Here is a 23083-nt window from a genome sequence, read left to right on the forward strand (position 1 = left end):
CTCAATTCCCCTTTTTATCTTGGACTAGTTTGCCATATCATAAAACATTCTTGTACATTTTGTTCTTGTTGTAGCGAATTGATGAGAACGTTCATTCACAACTTCGTGAAAAGTGTGGAGACCGATTGCAAAGGCTGCAGCGTGGGTAGGTTTCATTTTAAATTTGTGTTCATTAAATCCTCTCTCTCTCTTTTGAACAAAGATCATGGTAACGTGATACAGTGGAAGCCCGCCTTACGGTTACTTCGCTAATACGGCCACCTCGTTATTACGGCCACTTCTCTTTTTGTCCCGGCGAAACGTCCATTACATGAACGTATTACCCCGTTAATACGGCCACTCAAACCCGTTAAGTTCATCTTTACATTGTTAATATTGAATGTACCGATTGAAGTTTTTTTTTTTTTTTAAATATATCTGCATTCCTGATGCAATGTAAAGTACAGTTGTTTAGAAGTGCTATTGTGATTTATTTGTTGAAACATCACTCAGTTTAGACTAGTCATGAAATTTGACCCTACCCCGTTAATACGGCCAAATTTTTATGGCCTGTTGGTGACCGTATTCAGGGTTTTGAAATTGAAATAAAGTAGCAGGAGGAAATCATAAAGTAGGCGGCGCACTCCTAGGGTCATAATAAAGGAGGCCACACGTGTAGAAGAGTGCCAGATTGGCTTACCCCCTCCTGCACGGGGGAGGGGGGGGATGGGGTGAAGACCCTGGAGAATTTGAAAATCTGTGTCGCGGTGCATTTTGATGACCGAAAACTGATTTTGTTGGAGGCTACTGTACACTTTATTTTAACAAGAGTTTATTAAAAATTCGCTCATTGCAAGATGAGTTTCTGTGGAAGTTCACTTATAAAATGCTACATAATGCTTTTTGTTCCCTCGGTACTTGTTACATTGCAGTACCATGTTTGGCTTGGAATTCAATTGAACTGTAGTAACATGAATCAACTGTAATTTTGTTAATGATATTATTTCAATTATGCAAGTTCAAGGAAAAAAGTTTCAATATGAAGATCGTTTAAGTCTTTGTAATGAAAAATAGCTGCAGATGAATTAGGTGCATTATCGTGAAAGGATTGAAGCGATTTCCGGTGATATCTTTCCTGTCACGTACATTAAGTATAACAACAAATCAGCGATCTCGTTTCGTTTCTGTTTCGATTTTTTGACATTTTTTTGAGTTTTCGTTTGTCTTAAATTCCGAGCGCTTGCGTTGATGAAGGCCTTAAGACACCTTTCAAATCGTTACTTAGAATACGTTTGGAGCACGTTTGGAGTAACATTTTACGATGAAGACTGCTCTCACATTTACCACGCGGACGCTTAGAGAGCTGGATCAATTTGTGGTCAACTTAGCTCAAATACTAGTGTTTTTTTGTTTTTTTTTTGTTTCTTTTTCTGTCGCTTTAAAAACTGGAACAGCACATAATATTAGTTTACCTGTTTGCCTTCGTAAATTTTCAACAGTGCTAATTTTCAACAGTGCTCCGTTGTGGAAAATGTTCACGTGCCGACAAAACTGATATGTGTACATGTACGTAATGCCCGTCAAAAATATTGCTCTTGCTTCGAAGTTCGAAAGGTATATATAATAGCCGCACTGTTAAGATTTTCACCATTTTATTTATTACCGGAAAAAGATCAGATCATGACTACGTTGGCGAAACAAAATTGTGTATTAAGAAACTTTGCGACAAAAAGTACCCGGCGCAAATGCTTGAAGTAGCTGGTGACTTGCGCCGGGCGCCGGCTAATTGTGAAAACCCTGTACCGTATTAACGGAGTTCTACTGTACTGGTAAAGAAAGTAAAGAAAGGAGTTTGAGGTGGGTCACCCTCCTCAACGCCTCCTAATCTTTCCCCCATTCATTCCTCGTGTTGTCGTCTAGTGCATTTATTATCAAGGGCCAGAGAAGAAAATTTATATACGGAGGTGTCATTTACCAAGTCATTTTGGACATCCTGTTGGTCCTAGAAAAATGTCCCCGCTCACCATTATCAGTTTATGATCACCCTTCCCCCTTACTTTTATGACTCCCCTCCCCCTTACTCTTTTAAACGCCCCTCCCCCTTACTCCTGTAGCCCCGTCACTTTTTCTCCCTCATTCTGAAATCACTGGAAAGACATTACTCATCCTTGATATAGTGCCAACTGTCTAGATGTTTGTGAGCATTTGAAAATTACTATTTCGTTTTTCAGGGATGTACAGACATTTGAGGAGGCCTTCTCGTACGCGTGTCCAAAATTCATCTCGCCTGTACCTCCAAACTTTGACGCTCCGCCAGCCAATTTTAACAGGGTGAGTGAATTGATTGTTTCTAATGAGAAAAGCTAAAGAGTCAGACTGATCAGCTTTAAAGCAGGGGTTTCATTAAGGGCCGGGCACTGGGAAAATTGACCCGCTGTGCCCGAGTGGTTCGACCATCTAGACGAACGTTTTTCTTATAAAGACGTTCAGTTCAAATAATTTTGCCTGCCTGTGAACACCAGTTGTCCTCCTACTGAAAACGTTGACGAAACCCCTGCTTTCCAGTTAGCCTGCAGTGCGGGCGTCTTATCAGGGAGCACGGGTTGCGGTTATGTCCTCACGATCGTTCACCGAACCGCCTATCGTCCACCCTCTCGGTAGAATTTTTTTCCTCTCCTCAACCTTCCCCTGGTTCAAAAATTCAAGATGGTGACCAAATATTTCGTCGAAATATACTGAGCTTCCACACAGGAACCTTTGCATTGAAATAAGACAATGTTAGTCTTGAATTCGATTAAACAACATTTCGGTGCTTACGCAGATACGATGTTACTTTTCCCTTTTGTTTTATGAACATAATCTTTACGAAAAGTTTCCTTATCCCTTCTCAGTCTTCACTAACTTTTCTTTTATCTTCAGGAACCGTTTAATCTCCAGCTTAAGGTTTTTATGAACGAAGTGTCACAACAATCTCTTATACCAGTTATAAGAAGGTAAAAAAAAAACGTTTTTCTTTCTGTGATAGTTGTTGTTGTATCTCACCAACAACTGTATTGGTGTCGACAGTTTTGAACATAGCTCTGTGTTTCTTTCTTGTGTTATCTGACGTATCTCTAGCTATTATTTTTAATTTGTTTTCAGCTATTTAAAACTCTACACCACAATGCCCATCGCAAAGCTGGCTGCTTTTCTTGACATGGTGAGTAAAAGAGAAATGATTTTGTGTCGAAGCCAGTGTTTGCAATTACTTTGTTTCTATTCTGCATAGCGGGAGTAAAAAGGGGGAGATGGGGAGAGAAAGCGGGGATACAAGGAGGGACGAGTGGGATTTCCAACCCTTCCCTGTGTACGTCTGATTGTACAGGGTGAGAAACATTTCTACTTACAGCGTGACTGTTGGGCAGTAGAGAGAATCATCATTAGCCTGGACTCACTGTTTGTTATTTTTACAACACTTTTTTTTTCATTCTTGATGTGACGCCTTCATGTTGTCTCGCTGAGCTGGCAAAACCCGGCATAGCGGGAGTAAAAAGGGGGAGATGGGGAGAGAAAGCGGGGATACAAGGAGGGACGAGTGGGATTTCCAACCCTTCGCCATGTACGTCTGATTGTACAGAGTGAGAAACATTTCTACTTACAGCGTGACTGTTGGGCAGTAGAGAGAATCATCATTAGCCTGGACTCACTTTTTTTTTTTTCATTCTTGATGTGACTCCTTCATGTTGTCTCGCTGAGCTGGCAAAACCCCCACCCGACTATCAGATATAGCGTTTGTGACAGCTGCTTCAAGGCTACATTTGAACTCTTATATTTACTGCTGATTTCCTTCAGGGTGTACGACAGGCTCGACTGACTGATTCAGCTAACAGGTCTATATCCTTGTTGCCAGTCAATTTAGACCACGCGATCATTCGTCTTGTAGGTTGCAATTGTGCAATTTGCCACATGCAACTGATTACACAGGAGTATGTACAAACAGGACTATTGTAACCTCCCAAATGAATCAGCACGTGACAACAAGGATGTGAGCACGTTAGCCGAATCTGTCTATTCTCGACGTGAATAAAACTGACTGTTGTTTCCTTTGTACTTCTCACAGGACGAGAACCAATTCAGGACGCAACTGCTCTGCTTCAAGGTAAAGTTTCAATGTAAAATGAAATCTGACTTAAGAGTCAAGTGTTGTAGGAAGGATTTCTTAATTTGAGGCTAACGTACTGTGATAGGTTAAATAGCTTAGATAGAACAAGACCTGGCCAGTATTCCTTAGCGCTTCTCTCTGATTGATTTTAGTATGGGAATCGAGTATCACGTGAAGTTTGTAAATCATATCCCTTTTCACGGTTATCTTTTCTTATTTGCATCATAATATATAATACAACTTGAATGTGCGGCAATTTGGGCAAATTAACTTAGCGCGAAAAGAGCTATTATGACTTCTATTAGCAAGCCTTCGCGGGATGCCTATATGCTAAATGGTTGTGTTTGGCTCCCTACGATCAAACTAAGTTAAAGAACAGCATTTCTACGTCAGAGAGAGTGTTTCCACAAATAAATGAGAAGTGACATCTGACCAATCACAATGAGCGCAAGTACCACAATGAACCAATCAGATCTAGGTGCAGAAACGTGCAACCGGCGCCAAGCGCGGGGAGACCTGCGCAAGTTACGATGTGATTTGGTTTTGCGCTTTACTGTTGGTCAAAAATAAACTACGGAACTTACTACTCAAATATTAACGTCCATCGAGGGAGAATTTTTTGTTTTTGTCTTTCACTGTGCCGCGTTATTTACTCTTTTTGGGTTGTTTTGTTTTATCAAACCTTGTCACTTCGTCTTCGCAGCATAAACAGAGAAACCTGGTGTGGACTAAAGGCACAGACGCTCTTGAAGGAGAACTTCAGTCTTCTTCTGAAGTGGACTTCTACATTGACCAGGTAAAGCATCATTGAAAATTACTTTCTGTGTAAAGGTCGGTACCTTTAAAAGTTAGGGCCCTGTCCACGTTACGCCGGAGGAATTTGAAATCGCAGCTTTATTTCTACTGTTAGGCGTACCGTCCATACTAATCCGTCACGAAAACGGAGCTTTTGGAAAACGCTCATCAAACCGGAGGAATTTGAAAACGCAGCTTTATTTCTACGGTCAGTCTTACCGTCCACACGTCCGTCACGAAAACGGAAATTTTGGAAAACGCTCTTCAAACCGGAGGAATATGAAAACGCAGCTTTATTTCTACTGTTAGGCCTACCCTCCACACTAATCCGTCACGAAAACGGAACTTTTGGAAAACGCTCTTCAAACCGGAGGAATTTGAAAACGCAGCTTTATTTCTACTGTTAGGCCTACAATCCCGGCCAAAAGTAGTTGGGACACTTGAGCTGTATCACGTATCCCCCTTCCCCCCTAATCAATGTTGGAAAATATCGCGTTTTCTCCAACAAAAAAGAGAAAAATCACCTGATTATCAACATTGAAAGTGGGGGGAGGGGAGAACTTGCTTCGTGTCCCAAGTCTTTTGTCTGGGATTGTACCCTCCACACTAATCCGTCACGAAAACGGGGCTTTTGGAAAACGCTCTTCACACCGGAGGAATTTGAAAACACCGGCTTCGCGTTTTAGTGTGGACCGAAAACTTTTTGAAAACGGAGTTTTTCAGAATCGATGACATCATGATATTAATGTGATTCTGACCAGTGATTGTTGCGTTTTCAATTTTCTCTGGCGTAGTGTAGACGGAAAACTTTTGATGCATTGAAATTTCTCCGGCGTAGTGTGGAATAAATATGAGCCTTTCGTTTCAATAGTATAATAGCCCTCGAAACGTTTTTCGCTCCTATTTTATCAGGTGACCGTAGAGCGGTTTTCTTTCGAACGTATTATTTGCCTTTGATCTTCATTTCCTGAGCCTGATGATGTGTACAAGAAACTTGTGCAACGTGACCTTACGACTCCGACCAATCACAGAGAAGCTGTGGCCTTCTTAGCCAATCAGACGCAAGCTTCGGCCTGATGGGCCACTGACATGACGCAGACTTTACCTTTACTAACCATTAAAAGTGTTCTTTTCTTACTCATAAAGCATCACAGTTTCCTTGTGTTGATCTGTCTTCTTCTTTTCAGGACATGATTCACATCGCTGATACAAAAGTGGAACGGCGTTACGGAGATTTCTTCATTCGACAGATTCACAAGTTTGACGAGGTGAGACCATCTGAGTCTGTTAATCCTTAATCCCTATAGAGGTGTTTAAGTTACCCATTTCAATCCCAGAAACAAGCATGGAATAAATTGATCTGGCTCCAATTTTGACGGTTGTTTGTTTAGACTAGCTACGAACATTTCACAAGTATTTGACGATTGTTTGTTTCGAGCAAGTCATATTACTTTCCACTCTTGCGAGAATCCTGGGCGGCGACTAGAGGCAGGATTACGACGTAAAAACATGCGATCAGGAGCATTGTAATCTAAATGCTCTCTTCATCAGGTTTTGTCTTGACGAGGTCATAAAAGGAATGTAAGAGTGTGCACAAATTTTAAGAGTGTGCCTGGAGTGTGCACAAATTGGCGTGGTCACAGCTTAAGACGGGAAAAGAAATTATTTTCTCTCCCACGTTTCTGTCCTGGCAGCAAACACAAGGGTTTCGGGGAAAAGGACAAAGCTGTCTTTCCTTCCTCCCTCCACCCCTAAGAGAACTTGCTTAACGTTCTTAAGACCCTAAGACGCAAACCAAACTGCGATAAGGCGTTCTTTTTTTTTTCCGCGGCAGCAGCCGAAGAGAGGAAAAAAAAGAATGCCTTATCGTAAGCAAGACAGATACTACAAGCAGTCTTTCTTAGCTTTTCTTTCCCCTTAGCGCCAGACACTTATTTCTTACTGGGACCGCTCGCGCGCTATGCATAGCGTGATCACATGTTTGATCACGGGCGAGTCCAAATTTCAAGCTGTTATTTCTGTTCCGCATTCTTATGACTTGCCACTTTCTTTGCCTATTCTGTCAGGTGACCAAAAGCATCCAGGCGGTACAGTGATACCTCTCAAAGCAGAAGACAGCACGCTGTATTGGATCACCAACAGAGAGAATAGCCCATTGTTTTGCGAGTTCCTTGAGCCTCTATCAAAGCGAGAGCTGGTGCGCAACCATTCATGAATGAGTTTAATTTGCATCATCCTTTCATATGAAAATGAGATTTCATTCCATGTAGCATGTGAATGAAATCTCATTTTCATATGAAATGAGGAGCGCCGAGACTCGATTTTAGAAAGAGGCTAAGGGAGATCAGAAATGGTTCATTTGTATTTTGAAGAAGGAAAAAATACATTGCCAATAATTAACCTCCAATATTTTTCCTCTTTCTTGCCGGATGTAGTTGCTATTTTAAGTAGCTTCCCTCTCTCGTCACCTTGGCTTAGTTCTCAGCAATTTTGACAGTCACGCATACAAATTAGTCATTGCTACACGTCTGTTAACAAAGCCATTGTTAAGTATTTCCTGAAACTATAAATAAGTGGGTGGGAGGCACGGTCGTTTCCCGATCGAGCGGTCTAGGTTTGAGCCCTGGCCGGGGACATTGTGTAGTGTTCTTGGGCAAGACACTTTACTCTAACAGTGCCTCTCTCCACCCAGGTGTATAAATGGGTACCAGAGAATTAAATGCTGGGGGTAACCCTGCGATGGACTAGCGTCCCATCCAGGGGGAGAGTAGAAATACTCCTAGTCGCTTCATGCTACAGAAACCGAGATAAGCTCCGGCCTGGTGGGCCACTTGGCTCATATGCAGACTTAACCTACCTACCAAAAATAACTGGATTCCCACAGTAGTTTCTGACTTTTTTTACGCACCCTTCCATAGTGTATTTTCCGGAAATTCCTTCAAAGTCACCGCGCTGATATGTCAAAACCGAAACCAAGATCAAAGTATAAATTCTCTTGATAATATTAATACACTGTTAAGAAGAGAAGTGAGGAGAATAGAGGAAGGGATCAAGTATGAGTAGGACTTCGTGTGTGTGGAAAATTCACGAAGCTAACGTCAAAGAGAAATGTGCAAGTTGTGAGTGCTGTGTTAATAATACTGACTTCATTTATAGCAATCGTTCTTTACTTGGTGACAAAAAAGTAAACTTCAAAAGTTCTATTAGTAATACTGATGGTGATAGTGATAATGATAATGATTAATAATAATAATAATAATAATAATATAATGAAACGATAAAAATATCATGTAAAAAATATTACTAGTTATTAACTGCTAGTGACAATTTTGAATTCCAAAAACTAATGCTTAAAGGACAGAATATTGGCTGGAGAGCCACAACATAATAGGCAGATTGTTTTCTGCGGTTGCCTTTATGTCAGTAAAGCTTATCTGAATCTTTTTTTACCAATCATCGGAGCCGATCAGATGAAGGCTAAGAGCAGTGCAAATGAAAAATACAAAGGGTTCAAAGGAGATTTAGCAAAGCAGATTTAGCAAAGCCAGTTCATTAAAATGTTTTTTTTTCCCCTTTGAGTTTATACACCCATCAGACACTGAATGTCTTGTCACTCTGACTTCACGCTTGGTAATTTCTCATCACAAGATTTGTTGAGGGCTTCAGCACTTGACTTGAAAGACATAAGATTTTCAAGTGCCGAAATATTATCGAGTGCGGAAATATTATCACTGCACGCACTCTGTAACTGAGTTATTGATTGTTTCACTTTCTTTACTTCTTCGTCCAACGCAGCAGCATTAGTGAAGAATTTACTGTCATCCAATGCTTTACGGATTTCTTCTTTGATATAACGGAATAAACCCCAAGTGATTTCTTGTACAAGCATGCTTGCTCCTTGCAGTACTTTCTCGATGATTTTGTTGTCATCGCCGCCGCTTTCACCCTTATTCTTGACCTCTTGTTTTCGAAGTTCGGCTACCACGGCTTCCAGCGCTCCTAACATTCCTTTCGCTTGGGCGTGCTCCTTCAGCTTTGTCATTGTGTCGTGGGCGGTACTGGCTTGACTGTTGGCCTTCTTTATAAAGTCCACTTGGTCCTGCATGATGGCAGCGCTCATCTTTTTCAGAGGTTTCAATTAGAAGGAAAGATTACTACTCGTATCTTTGAGGAAAACATTAATCGTTGCCGCTTGACGTCTAGGGTCTACCCTTATGTTGAAAACCTTCTCAGAAAGACTAGCCAGCGACAGTTTCAATCCGTCATAGCTTTTAAACAGGCTGTCCAATGCTGTTAATAACTGCGCGAACGCCATGTGGCTTGAATAGTTTTCCGCGAAGAAACTTGACTCGGAGAAACTGAAACCTTGAGCAAAGTGAACCAATTACATAAGAACTGCAGTAATTAATGTCGGGAATCAACGTTGCACGCCAATGCTTCTCAACAGGTTTTCAATTTGCTGTTTTCAATTTGAATATTACTAAATTGAATTATTCGGAACATTTAATTTCTCATGGTGTGGTATGCGCACATCATCACGCGTTTGTGTTTCGAAATCTGTCGACGTCATGTCAACAGACAGATACGGATACGAACACCTTTTTCTGTAACACTTGTGGAAAGCTGAACCAGTTTGAGGGTCGCGCCAGCCTGCAGAGCAGGAGGATGAGCGGGACAGACAGCGAAACGCGATACCCGAACGCGGATCGCGATCACGAGCGCGAAGCGCGAGACGAAAAACCACTGAAAGATGTCTGAGAACACTTTGGAAAGACGGTTCTTTTTGCTTAAACATTCATTCCAAGTTACCATATTATTAGATAGACAAATTGAATTCAACTTTTTTAGCTGGAAAATTTGAATGTGGCATACACGAAGATCCGGCTTTAGTTTGTGTGAAAACGACTTTCTAGACTCTCAAGAAAATGCGTACTCTATGATTTGCCGAATAAAAAACCTTCAAGGAATTGCTAATAGATTGATCATTATTGGGCTACATACTTTTTCTTAGCTTTTAAAGTCGAAAATTGAGGGTTTTCGTAGTTACTTAATTAACAGGCGGAACACAAAAACCCGCTTTATGAAAAGTGAATATCCGAAAGTACAACTTCACAAAACACAGCAGTGATACGGGCCGCTGGTTTCTCCACAAAAGGATTGGAACGATACTGAAGCAAATAACACAGGAAGACATAGTTTGTCAACTGCGATTGTCACCGAATTTCATTTAAGCTGCTTGCTGTACTCCTAAGACCATCACTAACCAAGTGTCGGTTAGGAAACGGGCTCCTGCACTGACTAATATACTACTTGGGTTTTAAAATATTGGTCAGCTGATCTCCTAACCAAACACAATGAGTAGCAACACGCTGATCGAGGTGAGATAGCAAGTCAACTGAAGATGTACTCGCCAACTTACACTTTCTTATGAATTTAGCTGATATCACGATTACCGTCTTTCACATCACTTTCGAATCGAAACTGATCACATGAGGCGGAAATGAGGAGGAGTGAATAAGACGAAGATGTTAAATCCTGCTGCTATTTTTTTCTCCCTTTGGATCAAAATTCACTATTTTTAGCATTTATCTGTTCGAGTCTCTGAGGAGCAATGAGTAGCAGTACACTAATAGAGGTGTTTGGTCATATCGTGTTCAGTTTTACACGAGGAGTCACAGAGCAATACAACCCACAAGAACCTGAATACACGGCGGAGTCTTTGGGGTACAGTCCTCTAGAAAGCACAGGCCAAGAATGGTATCGTCACGGAGATGCTGACGAGGAGTGTATTTATCAAGAATACAGCGAAAGAGAAGTCACAACTTCAGACTTCATAAGATCCAGCAGAATTAATGCAATACTTATAGACGCAAGTTTACCAGAGGAGAACGAAGGAACACAGGAAGATCAGCAAGATGAAGATAAAGCAATGGCTTGGAAGCGACTCAGACCATCCGCTCTCAGAACGGTTTGTAAATCAATGTACATTGGAGCTTTGATTTCTTTACTGACTGCCATCATCATAGGCTCAGTATACTTGTTGATCTCCTATTTGTGTTATAAAACCATAAACAACTGCGAATTTCTCCCAAAAATGTCCATTCCAGTAAACGTCCAATGGATGAGATCAATTTCTGATGCAATCGCCTCTGGTTTTCAATACGCTTCGTTCTTTTTATGCACCTTATTTTTTTTCCGACCACATCAGTTAATGGGGGTGAAAGGAAAACTGATCCTGGTTGCTTGCCTCGCATATTTCTTGGACACAACTTATCGAGTGGTTCTACAAGCCCTGGGAATATCTCATTCCAAGCTTTCTACATTGCAAAAACTTCCACTCTATGTTCTGTTTGTTATGAGTGTATGTTGTGAAGCCTATCTTCTAACGAATCACTTCCGTCAGCGACGGACAAGAAGAGAGAAGATGGCTCTGTTTTTACAAATGACAGTTCCCTTCGGATCTATTATAATTCTTGCCGATGCTGTGAAATGTATTATTTACCCTCTGTATAACAAGCAAAGTACGGAAAGTAAACTGCGCCTGGTAATCGCACTCTTTGCTCCTCTCATTGGAGTCTTATTTAAAGTAATCTCACGAATTTTTGTTCAGAGGCTAGGGAGCATTACCCATCCGGGATATGCGTGTGTCCTGTTAGCGCCATTGTATTGCCATGCAGCGATCATGTTCCGAGTGCTGCAAGCAGATCTTGACAATTTACAATCCATGGCTGTTCTTGGATTTATTCACGGCGCTACAGAAGTCATAGAACGAAGCACAATGGTTCTGATTGATCACATTTGTCACGTGATTTGCAAAAGAACATCAGCTCCTTGGGGGAGTTTTCGTACTCCTCGCCGTGAGCGACTAATGGCTGATATCACTATAATGAGCATGTTGTATGAATCAACTGCTATAGTGTCTGTTAACGGCGTTTTTTATTTGTATCAATATATATACTTAAAAGATGATTCCCTTTTAGAACTGCTACAGTCTTTTGCTATCTCAACTTCAGTTCAACTGGTGATCGAGTGGTTTTTCACTAGCGTCTCTCTAGCGATCGAGACTCGCTATCAGAATATAGCTGTCATGGCTGTATGGCAAAGAAGATGGAAAAGACACATTACAGTGGCAATTTTAGCTACCATTTCAGCAGCCCTATGGATTAGTAAAAACTTTTTAGACATGGCACATGAGCGTTTGGGAGAGCCCTCACACCAGCCTTGTAAAATGCCGTTTGTTTAAAACTTTGATCTGCAAGCTGCTCAACCCGAACAATATCACACTGCTGACTACAGAGATCCTTGATTCTGGTTGTAGGCTTACAATGGATTGTGTATTTTCGCGCCATTACTTTAGTAACCGGCGTTCTGCTACGTCATTAGCTTGGAATTTTCGCACTGAATCTTTGACGTGTCTTGACCAGGGAAGAATTTTTGGCGCGTGAAGGCCGCGACCTTAAAGTCTGTTTCCTTTAGGTATGCGAGTGCTAACATAACTCAAATATTTCACAATAAGGTTATGAGCTCGAAATCAGGCTCTATGAGGTGATAGGTGACGAGGCCGAAGCTAATCATGGCCGAATCAACTATCACTTGGTGGAAATCGAGAGGGAAGAATCTCATTTTTTTGTAGAATTCCAACTAAAATTTACTTCAAATAACGGTTTCCAATTATTTTTCTACTGATGACAATGTATTAAACTTTGCACCTTAGAAAAATCGCTTAGAAAATTAATGGCTTTAGAAAAGTTTGGACTGACTTTGTAAACAGATTATTTGTTTTTGTTTTGCTTTGACTGAGCTCTGCGATTACCTAAAAAAAGCACAGTTTCGATATTATTAAGTGTTCTGACCAATTCCTTGATATAGTCTGTCGTGTCATGGCCTTTCAATATTTACAGTTGATATTTGTGTAGCTCGGTCATCAGTAAATGAAGTGCTCGTGCTTATGTGCAAATATTGTAAACAAAGATAACCCTGTAACTTGACTCTATTTGCTTGCCTTTGTACTTTGACCGGCTCAAGAGCTGCCAAGATTCTTGTCAAGTTTCACGCGAACAACTGATTTTTGAGTTGAAATTCTGCCAGTTCAAGGGTCGTCCTGGAGTAGCTTAAAGTTTTTTATAGTCATGGTTACTTTCGGTATTTATCAGTACAATCCATCATAATTCCTTCGTTTAGGTCTTAGAAGATATAGCGAACAGGGGGCGAACACAGCTCGGTCACAATTTCACACTACTCAAATTGGCGTCAAAACATAGTTAATAGATGCAGGAAACACAATAGGTGTTCACTTCCATCTAAGCTACTAACCAGTAGAAAAGTGTTTCTGACCGTGATTCAAGCTCAGTGGACAGTGACAAGAAGACAGAAGACGCTGCGCTGTCGAAGTTTTAGCAAAAATAACGTCATCTTTGTTTGCTCTTTTGAAGTTTGTCGTACTTTATCTATTACTGAACTATGCTCACATAAACGCTAATACCCGTCAAGTTTAAAGTTGTTCCCAATATTTGAAATGGGATCGCAGTACCGTTAAACTAACAACAAAACAAGCGGCATACTGATAAGGAATGTTTTGCTGAATAATAACTATTGAGATTCGTCCTTTAATTAGCATGTTACAGAGACGAACTGATTTAGCAGGTAAAACCCTTCATTATCATATGCAGGAACACGGAACCAAAAGACTGATACTGGTGTCACGAGTCGTCTCTGCAACTGACCAACAGAAACGTTTAGGTCCGGCGTTCAGACAAACACATATTATGTGATTCTTTCAATATACAGAACTGCAAAAATTACGCCATGTTCTCAATATATGAATACTACTTTCATATGCAAAATAACATTAACATATATAGACGCTCTTTCTCGCCGATGTTCAGCGACGAGGTAATTCTGTCTGTATAATAAAGGAACCAAAACCTCGCCGATGTTCAGCGGCGAGGTAATTCTGTCTGTATAATAAAGGAACCAAAATCTCGCCGATGTTCAGCGGCGAGGTAATTCTGTCTGTATAATAAAGCAACCAAAACCTCGCCGATGTTCAGCGGCGAGGTAATTCTGTCTGTATTAAAGGGACGGAAATCTCGCTGATGATGATGATGATGATCGTCGGCTAGGTTAATGATCCTCGCCGAGATGAATGAACAAGTACTCTACAGCAATTCTAAACATATTTTTGTTGCTTTTGCGATCACATAGTGTAAGATGAGGATACTGTGTGTTTATATTCCGGAGGGTAATTTTTAAATTTTGAAAATCACTTATTATCGGAACTTGAAGTCTAGTAGCTGTAGTTTGTAAAAAAAATATCCCGTTGCGTTTGCATACGTTACTTTCATTACGTTTTCCCATCCTACGTACCCTTGCCACTCTTGCCAATCTCGCAACAATTAGTCTCTCTGTGCAGTTCGAGTACTCGCTGTTCTTACAATTCGAGTGCCAGAAAGTGATATTTCCTTTATGATTTAATTTAATCAAAAAAACGAAGGTATATGGATCTATTGTTCTATCTTTAATCTCTGAATTTTACATAGGTCATGGCCTCTTGAACTGCACAATTCCATTAAAATTTTTATTAAGCGAATAGTACGCATACTCCATCAGTTATTACTCAAACAGTCGCACGTCCTTCTCGTCTACAGACTGCAGCCATTCCTGGTCACCGTCTTCATAATTTACTAAATAGCCTTTGACCTGTTCCATGCCGCGATGGTGCCCTTTATCCAGCCGAGATATTCAGTGGAGCCATCCAAATTAACTCGGTTGTATTCTACCTCAAGTCTTGCTCCAATAAGGGCATTACCCATGGAATGAAGTACATGAATGACTTCCACTACATGACATCCTCTTCAGTCATAGTTAATTTCTCTTGTAATCAAAATGAAAACAAAAACGGGCTTTTTTCTTTTATGATATAAGCTTGCAACAATGGAATCAGTCAAATATCATCGACCAAAATTATTTTGTACCTTGTCTCTTTTTACCATGTTTTCCGTAGTTGCAGGCACGTTGCAACTGGCGCCTTTTATCCGGTGGACCTAAAAGATTTTAACCAGTTGTTAACTATATATAGTACGGGGAAATGAGTTTAGGTGGAGCCCTGTTCGTTCTCTACCCTTTCAGTTGTTTAGGATGACTTCAAACATTGACTACATCCATAATAGTTATAGTAGCACTGCGCCTAACTTGTCCTCTACTGCATTAGCTTAATTGTCAAAGAATCTGAGTATTGCTGCTGCCTTGAGTAGACAGGACGCAGGTCTTGCGCCAGGGGCGCTTAACATGTTATTTTGAATATAGGTTGAAAATTTCCTTACTGAGGGGAATGGAATTGAAAGCTGCTGTAGTATTTTCATCAAATGTTGGGAAGGCTTGGGTTAAAACAAAGTAATCGTCCCTAGCAGTTATATGAAGCAAATGGTGTTCATAACACCGATTGTTCCGGTGAAATCTAGAAAGGTGATACCTCGAAGGTAATAGGTTGCATTTCCCAAAGCCCTTGAACAAAGATACGGGCCAGGTCCCGCACCCGTACCACTAGAACGAGCTTCACATGTGATAACAATAACGCATGGTCTCACATTATCCATCAATATTATCATCTCGAAAAGCTTTCAGAAAAATACTGTGGTCGAGGAATTTAAGAAGGCTCGACAATTGAGTAATCCCAATTGATATCACTAAAAACTTTTAATTTTTGGAGAATTCCCTACCGTCTTCTTTAGGAGCATGATATCTTCGTTTCGTTCTGCGATTATCGTTTCGCCTCCCTCTTGCTTCTTCAGAGTTGTCACGATAAGACAGCGAAACATTCTTTCCTGCTGCTTCAACTTTGGCTGCCTGCACTCTGTCTTCCCGATATATGTTCTCCAGTAAGGGTGCGAGACTGTTTCCTTTTTCTGGAATTGATTGCTTATTAATACTTTCTACCGGGTTGTTTGTGTTTGGTCCTTTCTCCCAGGTTTCCTCAGAGAGTAAGGTGTAGGCTTTAGTGAACATTCCTAGACACAGTAGTAATGACGTAAACAAAAATGCACAAATCGTTTTTAAAATTTCCTAATAATCCGAATTAATTTCATTACATTTTTAGTCGTCAGGTAAATTCATAGTACTCGCGACCACTTTTGAGTTAGTTTAAGGAAACTAAATTGCTATACAAAGAATATTCTCCGATATTAAACATTCTAAAAAATTAAGAAATAAAACTCTAAATTTAAGTGCGGCCCAAAACTAGCCTAATTAAATTGCATACTAAAATTGACACTAAAAATTATGAAATAAGATTTAAATACGGCCCAAAGCTAACCTAATTAAATTGGATACATGTCACTCACGAGTTACACCTGAGTTAAAATTGACACAGATGATCTGATAGCTGAACATCGGCGAGATTTTGGTTCCTTTATTATACAGACAGAAATACTTCGCCGCTGAACATCGGCGAGATTTTGGTTCCTTATTATACAGACAGAATTACCTCGCCGCTGAACATCGGCGAGATTTTGGTTCCTTTATTATACAGACAGAATTACCTCGCCACTGAACATCGGCGAGATTTTGGTTCCTTATTATACAGACAGAAATACTTCGCCGCTGAACATCGGCGGGATTTTGGTTCCTTATTATACAGACAGAATTACCTCGCCGCTGAACATCGACGAGATTTTGGTTCCTTTATTATACAGACAGAACTACCTCGCCGCTGAACATCGGCGAGATTTTGGTTCCTTATTATACAGACAGAATTACCTCGCCGCTGAACATCGGCGAGATTTTGGTTCCTTTATTATACAGACAGAATTACCTCGCCCCTGAACATCGGCGAGATTTTGGTTCCTTATTATACAGACAGAGTTACCTCGCCGCTGAACATCGGCGAGATTTTGGTTCCTTTATTATACAGACAGAACTACCTCGCCGCTGATCATCGGCGAGATTTTGGATCCTTTATGATACAGACAGAATTACCTCGCCGCTGATCATCGGCGAGATTTTGGTTCCTTATTATACAGACAGAATTACCTCGCCGCTGATCATCGGCGAGATTTTCGTTCGGTATATAAGAGAAATTAAATTATCACATATTCCAACATTTACATAAAATAGTTTCAATATATATATTGAAACATTCACATAATATGTGAATATATGTAAACCCGTTTAGGTCACGTGAGTCAAGCTCAGTTTATGAGCGAAAGACGAAAGACGCTTCGCGGTTGAATTTTCCAACATAAAGAGCGTAATTTTTGTCAGCTTTATTTGTTCCTTTGACGTTTGTCAGCCTTGATCTATTAATCAAAGCCATAAAAACTCCATTGCCCGTAATTTTAAGTTTGTTCCCGATGTTTGAAATGAGATGGCTGTCTTGCGCGCTCGATATATTATTTAAGTGACAACAAAACAAGCAGCATACTAACAGTTCTTAAATTAGCATATGACAGAGACGAGCTAATTTAGCCGGCATGTAAAACCCCTCATTACCATATACAGGAACACGAAAACAAACAGCACCGACTGTAAAACGTTTGTCATCGAATTCTCAGTATAACTAACTGGTTTTTTAAGAGTTGAGCTCTTGCACAAACTAATACACTGGTAGAGTTTAAAGTATTCGATCTACTGGTCACCGATTAACAATGAGTAGTAGCAGCAGGACACTGTTGGAAGTGTTTGGTCATATCGTGTTCAGATTCACAAAAGGAGTTTCAGAGCAATACAACTCACAAGAACCTGAATACATGGCAGAGTCTTTTGGCTACAGTCCTCTAGAAAGCACAGGCCAAGAATGGTATCGTCACGGAGATCCTGATGAGGAGTGTATTTATCAAGAATACAGCGACAGAGAAACCACAACCTTGGACTTTCGAGCGCAGTCTAACAGCCTGGCAATCAGGGTTGTAAACGCTTGCTCAACAGAGGAAAACGACGAATCACAAGAAGATCACGAAGACGAAGATGGAGGGATGGCTTGGAAGCGACTCAGACCATCTGCTCTCCGAACGGTCTGCAAATCAATGTACATTGGAGCTTTGATCTCTTTGCTAACTGCCACCATCATAGGTTCAGTATACATGTTGATCTACTATCTATGTTTTAAAACTATAAACAACTGTGAATTTTACCCAAAGAGGTCCATTCCAGTAAAAATCCAATGGATGAGATCAATTTCTGCTGCAGTCGCTTGTGTTTTTCTACACATCTCGTTCTTTGTATACACCTTATTTCTTCTTCGCCCACATCAGTTAAAGGGGATCAAACAAAAACTTATCCTAGTTGCTTGCCTCGCGTATTTCTTGGACACAACCTATCGACTGGCTCTACAAGGCCTGGGAATATCTCATTCCAAGCTTTCGACTTTGCAAAAACTTCCTCTCAATGTTTTGTTTTTTATGAGTGTCTGTGGGCAAGCCTATCTGCTAACGAGTCACTTCCGTCTGCTACGGACATGGAGACAGAAGATTGCCTTAGGTTTACAAATGACAGTTCCCTTCTGTTCTATTATAATTATTGCCGTTGCTGTGGTCTCCATAATTTACCCACTGTATAACAAGCAAAGTGAGGAAAGTCTACTGCCCCTGGTAATCGCACTCTTCGCTCCTCTCATTGGAGTCCTATTTAAAGTAGTCTCACGAATTCTTGTTCAGCGGCAAGAGAGCATTACCCATCCGGGATATTCATGTGTTTTGTTAGCGCCATTGTATTGTGTTTCAGCGATTATGTTCCGAGTGTTGCAAGCAGATCTTGACAGTTTACAATACATGGTTGTTCTTGGATTGATTCACGGCGCTACAGAAGTTATAGAACGAAGCACAATGGTTCTGATTGATCACATTTGTCATGTGATTTGCAAAAGAACATCAGCTCCTTGGGGAAGTTTTCGTTCTCCTCGCCGTGAGAGACTAATGGCTGATATCGCTATCATGAGCATGTTGTTTGAATCAACGGCTATAGTGTCTGTTAACGGATTTTTGTACTTGTATCAATATGTATACTTAAAAAATGATTCCCTGTTAGAACTGCTACAGTCTTTTGCTATGAAGACTTCAGTTCAACTGTTGATCGAGTGGTTTTTCACCAGCGTCTCTCTAGCGATCGAGACTCGCTATCAGAATATAGCTGTCATGGCTGTATGGCAAAGAAGATGGAAAAGACACATTTTAATGGCATTGGTAACTACCATGTCATCAGGACTATGGTTTAGTTCAAATCTTTTAGACATGGCACATGAGCACTTTAAAGAGCCCTTAAATCAGCCTTGTGATATGCCCTTTGCTTAAAGCTAGGGTTCGCAAAGATCAGCAAGCTGCTCGATCCGAGCAGTGTCACACTACTGACTACAGAGATCCGTGATTCTGGTTGTTTGCTTGAAATTGTAAGTTAACAGTTAACCAGACGCAAAACGTCTCAGCGTACTGGTGCGTCGTAAGCCTGGAACGTCTCTTAAGTAAGGAAGAATCTAAGCCTGCGTCGGGACGTGAAAGTCCTTTTGCTGTTGTATCCGAACATTACTCAATTATTACGATTTATACCATGGCATAGAAAGTACAGCCAATCAGAATACAGGAGAGCCGTTGTATATTGGACGGTATTACATTCAACATTCCCATCATGCGCCGCGCGTATGTCGCATTGACTGTGTTGGCCAATGTATTTTAATTGTTAGTCGGTAATAATAGTAATAGAGTGGTTTTCAATTGAGTGTCGAAAGTAATTAGACAATTACTTTGGTTTTGGTTTTGGTTTTACTGCGTTTTGAGACTGGCTGAGGGTCTAATTGGTAAGTACAGTTCGACCCCTATTAAACGGCCACCCTCGGGGAAATGGATAGTGGCCGCCTAAAAGGGGTTGGCCGCTTAATAGAGATAAAAGCAATAGAAAAGCCCTCATCGGGACTTTGATTACTGGCCGCCTAATAGGGTTGGCCCTTCAATAAATGGCCGCTTAATAGGGGTTTTACGACACTCAATTAAAAACTCACTATTTCCCTTAATTGGGGCCAGTCATTTTAAAAATGCTTATTATCAGGAGCCATATTATACCATGCTCTACAAATACAGTAAGCGTACGCGTGATTTTTTTGGGCGTTTTTTTTTTTTTCAGATTAGTTTTGTATGTTACAGAAGCGCTTTTAATAAAACAATTATTCCACTCGCGCTTGTTGGATATGAGATAATTACAGCCAACTCGGCGCTAGGCGCCTCGTTGGTTATTTTCCATCTCAAATCCAACGCGTGCTCGTGGAATAAATAAACAATAGCCTCCATTTGACATGAAAATATGCTCGGATATTTGTCCGCCAACATTATCTGTTCCAAAAAGCAACAAGGACGAAAGAAAAGTGTGAACTTGAAAAGTGCGATAGAAAACTGTGAGTTTTGAGGAAAAGATCACGTCCAAGGGCAAATATACGAGCATATTTTCGCCTCAAATGGAGGCTATAATTGCGTTTATTATCCTTCAGATGCTTTTCGCTAGATCTACGGTTTTTCAAAATCAGGGAATATCACCCGGTCATTCCCCAGTTTTTGTTGGGGAATATTCTGTCACGTGACGCATTTAGACCAATCGCACGCGAGCGAAAATATTTGATGGATTATAATTGTTAATAACACGAGAGAGGTTGCATAACTACTATTAAAACCTCTCAGTCATAATTTAACACTGCTTGGACCAAAAATACAGCAAAATCGCCATGATAGTGCCAATCTCTTTAAGCTTGTTCTGTATTTGTTGCCATGTTAAGTGTGAGAGGTTTAACAGAAACGTTCCTGCAGATCAGTCAAGCCTGTAAAATACTGTCTAGTTCAGAATCACGGGACAGGTGACAAGCCTCCAAGTGTCTCTACGGTTCTGTCAAGCAGCTTTCACAAGTGTTTCTCTAACTCGGTAGAAACATCGAGAAAATGTTTGTTGTTGCTTTTAGACAAAAAGGGAGACAAAAGAAAGGAAAAGAGAAGCTGCTCGTTTATTTCGAGAAGCAAAATGTAAATTCTATTTTCTCACGTCACCATTATGTCAAGACCTCGTGCTAGTTCCGTGTTTGAAATAGAGGTAGAGAACTACGCCGGCTTTTAGTGTGCCCTTTCTGATGGGGGTGTTTCCTAATATGATCCTTAGTTCGGTGTACGTTAGGTTAAAACAACAATTTTAAATCAACGGCTTTAGAACAGTTTAGACTGACTTTGTAAAGGGATTATTTGTTTTGGTTTTGCTTTGGCTGAGCTCTGCGATTGGCTTCCTATATAAAAGGTTCAGCCGTTCTCAGATGTCTAAGGTGGTTTACAAGGCAAGCTGCTGGGACTGTGATGATTTTTATATAGGAAAAACAAAGCGTCGACTACACGATAGAAAAACTGAACATTTTAAGGCCCTTGCTAAAAGCGGTCACACCTCAGCCATTGCGGATCACGTTACTTCCACGGATCATAATATTAAATAGGACAATTTTGATATCTTAGCAACTGGTAGGTCAGATATACATTGTAAAATTAAGGAAACATTGTTAATTCGTGATTTAAAGCCAGCCTTGAATGAAAACGTTGGCAGTGAAAATTTTTTTCTGTACTAACATTTTGTATTGTTATTATTATTATGGTATTTTTTTTTTCTCTCTCCCGCACACTCATCTGTTTGTTATTAACTATTAGTTTTGTTACAGATTATTAGATACCAGTCTTTTTCTTTTTCTTCGCGTTTAAATTTCGATTGTAATCTAGTTAACGGTCACTTCTGAAGATGTATGTTGTACATACGAAACGTCAAGGAAATTAACTTTGTTTAACATGCGTTTTGGTTCCATGTTTAACATGTTTATCCTTTGTTCAACCAGCTGATTCAACTAGTGCACGCTTAAACTCGCAAATTTCTTAGGTGGAGGCCCGACAAAAAAACTTAAGCTCGAAATTTAGTAGCTCACAGGAATGATATTCCTTATCTCCGGAAGAAGAGCGGAGCCCCATACCTTAGAAAATTTAATTAGTAACCCATCGATCTAAATAAATTTTGGTTGTCACGTGACTGTCCGTACGTACGTCCGTACGTCCGTACGCCAAAATAAGAGAGTAGCAGCATTACCATTGGTACATCTTTGATATTGGACATCCAATTTATGATTAATTGACAGCTGTCAAAACGAGATATCCGCTGACCGGTATCACGTGACCATATCGTGGGCTCAGGTTGAAAGCTCATCGAGGAAGCGGATGGCGGGCTCAAGCCAGCTTATTACTCTGGGAGAGAACGAGGGAGTACCGTGGGAAAGGCAAAATTGCGGCACAAATTAACCCCTGGCGCGTTGTTGACTTTTCTTTCGATATATTCCATGCACAATCGTCTCTTAGAAAGTCTCTTATATAGAGATTACTTCATGGAAAATGCGAGCGTACGAGCAAGTGAGCGCAGCGAACTAGTGAGTTTTCTGATACGTATCAACGAGTGAATAAAAATCGTACAAAGCATTTTCCATGCTGTAATGTGTTTATTTCATAGGTGCTGAGATTTTTTCGTGTAGTATTTGGTAGACAAATTGCACAAATGGGGCGATGAAAATCGTAAAAATAGTTACAAAAAGTCGCTCAACAACTTAGTTAATGAAGGCTTATAAAATTTACAACGCTTACTGTGTTCATCATACATCAATAAAGTCAAATGTCTATTACTAAAGGAAGCCATGTCAATAAACTATGTAGTGTCTTGAAAATAAGTCCGTATTTAGTTATCGTCAGAGTCACTTTCCAGTTCTAAAGCCTCACTTTTTTCCATCTCACCGCTTCGGGACTTGACGGATTTGTGGCAAGCGTCGGAGACTGATTTATCGTGTTGATGTGGATGGAAAAATTACCACCTTGAAGAACAGCTCCGCTGAACAATGTCATGGACTGCTTACCGGTATTCTGGGAGTCGGAGGACGACGGACAGGCTGAATGAGACCCGGACGAAGCTGAGGTACCAGCCACCACGTTGCTTTCCACTTTTGACATGTGCATCTGTTATTTCGTTGAAACATTGCTGTAGTTTTCTATGCTCTTCAAATTCTTTGCTTGGATTGAAGAACTTTTCTGGTTTTCTCGAAGACCAAGTCGTTGATTATGCTGGCAGAATAGCCCTTTTTCTACAAGTGTCGTTCGAAGCTGGCAATTGAACGTCGAAGCTCGCACTCGGTGC

The 23083-nt window shown here is 40.5% G+C and overlaps 3 protein-coding genes and 1 pseudogene across 3 annotated transcripts in view; 3 read left to right on the forward strand and 1 right to left on the reverse strand.

Moving 5' to 3' along the window:
• Window positions 1-8150, forward strand: part of LOC145488958 (eukaryotic translation initiation factor 3 subunit L-like) — a 28044-nt gene extending 19894 nt beyond the window's left edge. The window contains exons 15-22 of the mRNA XM_081467818.1: window positions 75-145; window positions 2211-2310; window positions 2899-2972; window positions 3121-3178; window positions 4079-4117; window positions 4824-4916; window positions 6103-6183; window positions 6982-8150. Of these exons, the coding sequence (XP_081323944.1) occupies window positions 75-145; window positions 2211-2310; window positions 2899-2972; window positions 3121-3178; window positions 4079-4117; window positions 4824-4916; window positions 6103-6183; window positions 6982-7011 (546 nt within the window). The 3' untranslated portion in view covers window positions 7012-8150. The remainder of the gene's footprint in view (window positions 1-74; window positions 146-2210; window positions 2311-2898; window positions 2973-3120; window positions 3179-4078; window positions 4118-4823; window positions 4917-6102; window positions 6184-6981) is intronic.
• On the reverse strand, window positions 8150-9230 carry LOC145488959 (uncharacterized; annotated as a pseudogene).
• A 283-nt stretch (window positions 9231-9513) lies between these two features.
• LOC145491008 (uncharacterized) lies at window positions 9514-12362 on the forward strand. The gene has a single exon (XM_081470139.1). The coding sequence runs from the start codon at window positions 10527-10529 to the stop codon at window positions 12156-12158; it is 1632 nt and encodes a 543-aa protein (XP_081326265.1). The 5' UTR covers window positions 9514-10526; the 3' UTR covers window positions 12159-12362.
• Window positions 12363-17382: 5020 nt separating this feature from the next.
• Window positions 17383-19197, forward strand: LOC145490772 (uncharacterized). The gene has a single exon (XM_081469871.1). It carries the CDS (start codon window positions 17557-17559, stop codon window positions 19195-19197), a length of 1641 nt encoding a protein of 546 aa, XP_081325997.1. The 5' UTR covers window positions 17383-17556.
• Window positions 19198-23083: the final 3886 nt, after the last annotated feature.

The sequence above is a fragment of the Orbicella franksi genome, chromosome 6 (genome assembly GCF_964199315.1).
Source record: "Orbicella franksi chromosome 6, jaOrbFran1.1, whole genome shotgun sequence".
NCBI lineage: Eukaryota > Metazoa > Cnidaria > Anthozoa > Scleractinia > Merulinidae > Orbicella > Orbicella franksi.

Excerpts from the sequence above, each read along its gene's own strand:
- LOC145491008 (XM_081470139.1), top strand. The coding sequence starts at position 10,527 with ATGAGTAGCAGTACACTAATAGAGGTGTTTGGTCATATCGTGTTCAGT.
- LOC145490772 (XM_081469871.1), top strand. The coding sequence starts at position 17,557 with ATGAGTAGTAGCAGCAGGACACTGTTGGAAGTGTTTGGTCATATCGTG.